General features: G+C 36.3%; 2 protein-coding genes across 3 annotated transcripts; one reads left to right on the plus strand and one right to left on the minus strand.

The window, feature by feature from the left end:
- The first annotated feature begins 775 nt into the window (after positions 1 to 775).
- On the plus strand, positions 776 to 6,140 carry LOC112764928 (probable methyltransferase PMT25). Of its 2 annotated transcripts, none has more exons than XM_025810769.3 (9): positions 776 to 1,181; positions 1,992 to 2,997; positions 3,091 to 3,240; positions 3,816 to 4,086; positions 4,185 to 4,295; positions 4,377 to 4,551; positions 4,820 to 5,089; positions 5,299 to 5,493; positions 5,567 to 6,140. In XM_025810769.3, exons 2-9 carry the CDS (start codon positions 2,035 to 2,037, stop codon positions 5,793 to 5,795), a joined length of 2,364 nt encoding a protein of 787 aa, XP_025666554.1. In that variant the 5' UTR covers positions 776 to 1,181; positions 1,992 to 2,034; the 3' UTR covers positions 5,796 to 6,140. The 2 variants fall into 2 exon arrangements, with proteins under 2 accessions (XP_025666554.1, XP_025666555.1); XM_025810770.3 differs by having other exon boundaries at positions 842 to 1,169.
- A 504-nt stretch (positions 6,141 to 6,644) lies between these two features.
- On the minus strand, positions 6,645 to 7,149 carry LOC140180740 (putative wall-associated receptor kinase-like 16). The gene is made up of 2 exons (XM_072222028.1): positions 7,104 to 7,149; positions 6,645 to 7,015 (listed from the first exon to the last, which is right to left on the minus strand). The coding sequence occupies exons 1-2, from the start codon at positions 7,147 to 7,149 to the stop codon at positions 6,645 to 6,647; spliced, it is 417 nt and encodes a 138-aa protein (XP_072078129.1).
- Between the last annotated feature and the right edge of the window lie 678 nt (positions 7,150 to 7,827).

Here is a 7,827-nt window from a genome sequence, read left to right on the forward strand (position 1 = left end):
CAACCGACACACATACTACAACATATTAACATATGTCGTTCTATCAACATCCATATTTTTCCGAACAGAATATCTTTCAGTCCCAAGACTTACTTACTTCATTACTTTCATTTTCTATTTATTTATTTTATTCATTCATTTATTTTCAATTAGTACATTAACTAGCCGTGGCAATATGTACCCTACTCGCGGGTATTCAACCCGAACCCATCCAGTCGGGTAGGGTTGTCAACCCGATCCGCAGCGGATAGGTTAGAGTGCGGGTAAAATTTTCGTGCGGATTAAGTAGGGTGCGGGTTGAGCTTCAACTCTACCCGATCAACCCGCACCCTATACATATATTATATATATTTATATAAAAATATATTTTAAGTGGATATTGAACTAAAGACTTCTTACTAAATACAAAAGATCTTTAGTCATTAAAAGAAGATCATTAATTAATAATTTAATAATTTTTTTTATATAAAAGTCAATTCTATTTTAAATTATCATCAAGTTATATAATAAAATTGCATTTTTTTTGTAACCCGCGGATAGAATCGGATACCCACAGGTTAAGAACGGATAGGATTAGAATTGAGATATTCTCAAACCACGGATAGAATAGGATTGAATTTATATAAAAATCTTAACCCGTGGATAGAATTAAGTTTGATTCCAAACCCTACCCTACCCTACCCTACCCTACCCTACCCATTACCACCCCTAACATTAACTAAGTAAAAAGTTGTTGTAAATTGGCTAAAGTACACCAAAACCCAACAAATAAATTGACAGAAGCACCAATCACCAACAAGTACAGCTGTTTCTTACTTTCTCTAAGCACATGCCTCACACCATGACACCAAACTAATAATTTTCCACCTTCATATTCTCTGTTTTGATTTGATATTTTAGCACACAGTAACACAAAGTATCTATTGATATTGATTTACCTGAATTAAATAATCATTCCTCAATAGATTTTGTTTTTTCTGCTCTGGTTCTGGCTTTCATGGGATCTACCGCTCCTTCTACTTCAAAACCATCACATGCATTAACTCCCTCAGCTCACTCTGTTATAAGCTTGTTCTGTACTTCTGTTTCCCATTCAATGAAGCTAAAAACAGAAACTTTTTGAGGATGATGAATGTTGAGAAAGGAAAGTGAGTAATAGTGCCTCTTAGGTGAGGACCAAGGTAACAATCTCCCATTTCCTTCCTTATATTCTGTATGTTGATGACGATCTTACCTAGGTTTATGAAGAACATACTAAAAATATTTAAGTGGGTTTTTGTTTCTAGGGAAACTGACTTTAAAGCTGGATGCTTTACTTGCTTTCATGTTTGTTTATCCCCTTTTCCTGTGATGGGGTCTTCGCTATTTTAAGTTTTTAGTATTCTTTGTTGTGGTTTCCCCCCCAAAAAAAGTTGTGTTCTGTGTTTGCATCAATTTAGCCCAAACACTAGCAGCTTTGTTTGAAATATTCCTTCACTGATTGAACTACTGGACAAAGTTTGAATCTTTCTTTTTTTTTTTTTTTTTTTTTTTTGACTTTTTAACATTCTAATCAAAATTGATCTGTTCTTTCATTGATTCATTCATAAGGTCACCTGCTTTAGTATCTTCAACATTTCTGTCTGGCTCTTATTATTTTGTCAATCTCCCTCTTCTAGTCTTATTTGATTGATGTCCTTCTTCAGCTTCCTTGTATTGAAACTTTTGAGTTACTTCTTCCTTTGCATATTGCTTATTTTTGTTGATCTATGTTTCTTCATCCTACCTCCCACTTTGAAATCTTGTGTTTCATTGGAGTGATTTACTAGAATGTTACATTAAAATGCAATATGATTCTCTCTCTTTTTTTTTTGTTACAATAATGTGATTTTGCTTCCAATGTGTGCAAATGAGAGGTGCTGGCAAATTAATAAGTAGAGATCTAGCATTTAACTTCTAATCATTATTATTTAGTGAAAATGAACTTGCTAATAATTTGATTTCCTTACTAGGTGCATTTATTTTGCAATAGCATTAGTTTGAAAGCCATAGGCCATGGCTCTGGGGAAGAATTTTCGAGGTGAAGGGAGGAAGTCAACGAACTACTATTCGACAGTTTTTGTGGCTGTGTTTGTTGGCTTTTGCTTAGTTGGTATATGGATTGTAATGTCATTCATTGTTCCATTCCAGAACACAATTGTACAGGCACCTGAGACTGTTAATGAGGGGAAACATATAGTAAATAACAATGCTTCTACACATTTTGAAGATAGTTTAGGTGATATACCTGTAGAATCAACAAAGGTCGATAGCCAGACCCAAAAAACTGAGAGTGAAAGCCAGCCGGAAAACGAGGGTGACAGAAAAGGAGTTGAAAAATTGTCTGAGGATTCACCTGAAGAAAACAAGCAAGAGGTTGTTAGGGATAGCTCGGGTCAGTCGAGTGAAAAGAATGATTTGGAGAAGGACTCGGATGGAAACTTAAATTCAGAATCTGAAAGTAACAAGAGCACAGATAACAATCTAGGAGCAGAAAGAAATATTGGTGAAGCCACAGATCAAGAAGAGAAGTTTGGTGAGGCCGAGGAGGATAAAACCGAGAATCATGTGCATTCGGAGACCAAAGAAAGTACTGGAGAGAGTAACTTGGAAAGCCATGTAAACAACAAAGTTTCAAAAGAAGCCTTTCTGGCTGGTACTCAGCCTGAAACATTAACTGAAGTTGCAACTGAAAATGGAACTTGGTTGACTCAAGCTGCAGAGTCACAGCATGAGAAGGAATCGCAAAAGTCGTCGGCTTCTGTGGACAGCAGCAAATATGACTGGAAACTGTGTAAGACAAGTGCAGGAACAGAGTACATACCATGCCTTGACAATGTGAAAGCTATTAGGATGCTTCGAAGTATAAAACACTATCAACATCGAGAGAGGCACTGTCCTAATGAAGCACCAACTTGTCTTGTTCCTCTACCTGAGGGCTATAAAATCCCAATTAGGTGGCCTCAAAGCAGGGAAAAAGTATGTAGCACTTAAGCTGGAACTAGGTTGCATATCTTTAATAAATGATAATGGGAAAAAAATGAAATTTAATATTTTTTGTGCCTGTTACAGATTTGGTTTAACAATGCTCCACATACTAAGCTTGTAGAAGTTAAGGGGCATCAAAATTGGGTCAAAGTTACAGGGGAATACCTCACTTTTCCTGGTGGTGGAACTCAGTTTAAAAATGGTGCTCTTCATTACATTGAGTTCATTCAGAAGGTAAGCCATTCTCGTGCTAATATGTTATTTTGCAATTTGCACAACCAATTGATCTTGTTATTCTTTATATTTTCTTAATAAAAAAATAGTCTAACCTGTAGAAAAGCAAAAGCCTTTTTTTAAATTTTTATTTTTATTCTAATTTTATTTCATTTGTTGTGTGCATAATATATCCACCTGACTTAATTTTCAGGAAGATACAATGTTTGTGTTCTTCTGGTATTGGCTGTAGTATCTACATAGTAATTTCTATAGAAATAAATGAATGCTTGGTAATGGGGATAAAAGGGTTTTGATAATGGGATTAAGATATTTATTTGTATGCTGATATTATCTTTAACATAAAACTGCTTCAAGCATAATGAATTCCTTTTATTATATTTCTGAAAGGTTAAGCTATTATGTTAAAGTATATGGATTCCTTTTATTTGAATTCTAATATGTTCTAAGTTAGCACCTATTTAATGGTTCTGCTAATTATGCTTCCATGATCTTTAACAACAAACATGTGAATGCATTTTCTTGAAAGTTAGTCATACTTTTTCCTTAACTTGGGTGTCTGTGTAATGATGCAGTCTCTTCGTAACATTGCATGGGGGAAGAGAAGTCGAGTGATACTGGACGTCGGGTGTGGTGTAGCCAGCTTTGGAGGCTATCTGTTTGAAAAAGATGTTCTTACCATGTCCTTTGCTCCCAAAGATGTGCATGAGGCACAGGTACAGTTTGCATTGGAACGTGGAATTCCCGCCACATTAGGCGTCATGGGCACCAAAAGATTGCCTTACCCTGGTTCTGTCTTTGACCTTATCCACTGTGCACGCTGTAGAGTCCCATGGCACATAGAAGGTGTAAGAATCACTTACATTAAATCTTCATTTTTATGGTGTTTCTATCTTCCACTGATGGTTAACTCCTTTAGAATACTTTACTGGTTGTATAATCAGGTGGCAAGCTACTCTTAGAGCTTAATCGTGTATTGCGACCGGGAGGTTACTTTGTCTGGTCTGCTACTCCTGTGTATCAAAAGGATCCGGAAGATGTTGGAATTTGGAAAGGTAAAGTCTGTTAATCGATGTACGCGTCAATGTAATAGATGAATGTATGGTTGATTTTATAAAAAACCATTTTGGTTGCAGATATGGTTGAAATTACAAAGTCAATGTGCTGGGATCTGGTGGTAATTGGAAAGGACAAATTGAATGGAGTGGCAGCAGCAATATATAGAAAACCAACTGATAATGAATGCTACAATAGGCGACCGAAGAATGAACCACCGATATGTGATGAATCTGATGATCCAAATAAAGCCTGGTACTTTACTTCTTTATTGGTTCCTACAACAATGCCTTATATTTCATTTCTACATTAACGGCTTGGATTGGTGAATAGTTGAGAAAATAATAAGGCTTTTGAAACCACCAAAACGTTGACTGTTTACACATGCAGAATTATTTTGTATCTGTCTGAAATTTCCTTGTATGCTAAGTTTCTAACTGCTTCAAGGCTGTTGATATTGCTCAATTAATTAGAAAAGATTCCTTTTGATGAAGTTGATCTTCTTCCTCAAATTTCCATACAGGAATGTATCACTACAGAATTGTATGCACAAAGTGCAAGTAGGTGCCTCGGAACGTGGATCGGTTTGGCCTGAGCAATGGCCACTGAGGTTGGAGAAACCACCTTACTGGTTAAACTCTCAAGTTGGTGTTTATGGAAGAGAAGCATCAGTGGAATTCACTGCAGATTACAAGCACTGGAAGAATGTTATTTCCCACTCATATTTGAATGGAATGGGAATAAATTGGGCTTCAATAAGAAACATCATGGACATGAATGCTGCTTATGGAGGGTAAGACATTCTATGTACTTGTGTATGGAATTTCCCTTCTCTCTTTGAAATGCAAATTAATTACTATAGTACTCGATAATTACATGCGGTGTATGCACTCTGCAGAAAGGATTATACAAAATTTCACTCATGAAAAAGATAATTTGAATAGTTTCCTTTTGTGCTTATCCTATTAACTGAAGTTTGGGTGCATTTTCTGGCCTTTTCAGGTTTGCAGCAGCTCTAAAAAATTGGAAGGTTTGGGTAATGAATGTTGTTCCGTTTGATTTTCCAGACACACTTCCAATAATCTATGAGCGTGGATTATTCGGAATTTATCATGATTGGTGTGAATCATTCAGTACCTACCCTAGATCTTATGATCTTCTACATGCTGATTCTTTATTATCAAAACTTAAAGACAGGTATGTTCAAGCAATATCTAAAGTTTTCAACAATCCTTAATCATCTAAGTAACCGATGCATTTCCGGAATCAGATGCAAGATAGTAGCAGTGATTGCAGAAGTTGATAGGATGCTGAGACCAGAAGGATACTTGATTGTGAGGGACAATGTCGAAACAACAAGCGAGATAGAGAGCATAGCTAAGTCTCTACACTGGGATATTCGGTTCACCTATTCGAAAGGCGACGAGGGACTACTTTGCATTCAGAAGACATTCTGGCGTCCAACAAAGGTTGAAACTATTGCAGCAGCTATTGTCTGATCAGAATGAATGTTTCAAAATCTCGATTTCCATGGCTGCCAGTACACTGCTTAGTCTGCTTAACTTGTTCTTCTGTTAAGTACTCTGTTACCACTGTGTCATAATGCTGCTAACATTCAACTGCACTACCCTGTAAAACTTCTGTTTTAATTTTTTTTCTTTTCTATTCAATTCATATGTTCATGTCCTGTGTGGACTTGGTTAGGATGGAGTGCAGTTGTGGTAGAGTTAGAAGATTCTTAACCTTGTAAAGTGTAATCTGTGAGGAATATTGAATGTGATTATGTACTTTAGAAACTACACAATGTGAAATCCGAATAGTTGGAAACAGAATTGCCATAGATACATGTAATTGTCAGGGTCATATTTATATGGAGATGCATCATCATCCAGAACAATTACATATTGATTTATATAAAATTACTAATCACCTTCCACCTAATGAAATAGTAATCTGACCTATGCTCTCCAACCTAGAAAGAACGTCCCTTCCATAAGCTCCATATTCAATATACAAACCAGAATATGATGATGCATTGAGCAAACGTTCAGTTTCTTCCAAAGACGATCTATCACTTTCCCAGCTGTGGTTTTCCATTATTGTAAGTCCCTCAAGTTCGGTTGCAATTTCTTTCATGGTAGGTCTTTCTTCTCTCTTCACCCTTAAACAACGTTTTGCGATATTCGCAAATTCCATTAGTTGCTCGAGCTTTGCCTCAACAATTATGGCTCTGTCCAGAATGTGAAGTAGACGATTCGTATTCATCGAAGAAATGAAGTGCATTGCAAGGTTTCAATCATCCTCAGGCAGCTCAAAACAAAGTGCTTTTCGTCCTGTAAGTAACTCTGCTAGAACAACTCCGAAACTATACACATCACTCTGTGGCTTGTGTGGAAGTATTCAGGGTCTAGATATCCCACAGTCCCTTGCACCAAGGTGGATAGTTCGGTTTTATCAAGAGGAACAATCTTTGAAGCTTCGAAATCAGAAACCTTTGCTTTGAGATTATGATCAAGAAGTATGTTGGTAGTTTTAACATCTCTATGTATGATTGGTGGACAAGTAGCAGAATGCAAGTATGCCAAAGCCCCAGCAGTTTCTGCTGCTATTCTCAATCTTGTTTTCCTGTTAAGCTTTAAAGATTGGTTCTGACCATGAAGATGTTCATCAAGAGTACCACCTTGAATGAATTCATAAACAAGCAATGGAACTTGTGTCTCTAAGCAACACCCCAAAAGTTTAACCACATTTGTATGGTTGATTTGTATTGTCTTGTAATAATCCCTTGTAAACTATTCCATAGCCACCTCGGCCTTCATCAAAGTTGTTAGTGGCCTTCTTTAGCTCTTCCATGCTAAAGATTTTAGCTGTTTCAATTGAACCTTTCTCTCTGGCAAAAAATTGTTGAAAAAATTGTTCTTTCAGTTTGTTGAGCTTTCTTTTCTTCAATCCGCAATACACATTGAAGCTCGCCAAGAATAGCGCTAAGATGCTTACACTGACAACTGCAAATAATAAACAAACATTAAAAAAAAAAAAAACATTACGTACGGTGCACACTATCGTAAAAAAATTTAGTTATAAATTTCACTATTCATTTAATTTTACTCTTCACTAATTCTTTTTTGGGTTATGCTACATATTTAAGTATTTTTTCATTCAAGTTTTATCCAAGTAGGTCCAACATCAACAAAAACCACTCTCATTAAAAGAGCGTCATTAGACGTACTTTATCTTCTTCTTCTCCTCCCCCGCGCTTCTTCTTCTTCTTCCAAATACACACATACGTCATTTTTTCTTCTTTCAAATTCACGTATACTACCTCCTCCTCCTCCTCCTCCTCCTCATTATTCTTTGCACACGCAGATTCTTCTTCTGCTTCTCCTCCTCCTCCTCCTCTTCTTCTTCTTCTCCTCTTTCGTTATTGTCATCACCAACAACACCAACATTTTGCTAATTGATTATTTTTTCAATTGAATGGAATGCAGTTGCTAAATTGAATGGAATGCAATTGCTAAATTGAATTAAATT

This window comes from Arachis hypogaea, chromosome 17 (assembly GCF_003086295.3).
Source record: "Arachis hypogaea cultivar Tifrunner chromosome 17, arahy.Tifrunner.gnm2.J5K5, whole genome shotgun sequence".
Classification (NCBI taxonomy): Eukaryota; Viridiplantae; Streptophyta; class Magnoliopsida; order Fabales; family Fabaceae; genus Arachis; species Arachis hypogaea.

Bases quoted from the DNA above. Each gene is read 5' to 3' on its own strand.
- LOC112764928 (XM_025810769.3), top strand. From the start codon at position 2,035: ATGGCTCTGGGGAAGAATTTTCGAGGTGAAGGGAGGAAGTCAACGAAC. The intron at 4,296-4,376 runs GTAAAGTCTGTT...TTTTGGTTGCAG, and splicing joins AGATGTTGGAATTTGGAAAG to ATATGGTTGAAATTACAAAG. The intron at 5,090-5,298 runs GTAAGACATTCT...TGGCCTTTTCAG, and splicing joins ATGAATGCTGCTTATGGAGG to GTTTGCAGCAGCTCTAAAAA.
- LOC140180740 (XM_072222028.1), bottom strand. From the start codon at position 7,149: ATGGAAGAGCTAAAGAAGGCCACTAACAACTTTGATGAAGGCCGAG. The intron at 7,016-7,103 runs GTGGCTATGGAA...GGTGTTGCTTAG, and splicing joins CAACTTTGATGAAGGCCGAG to AGACACAAGTTCCATTGCTT.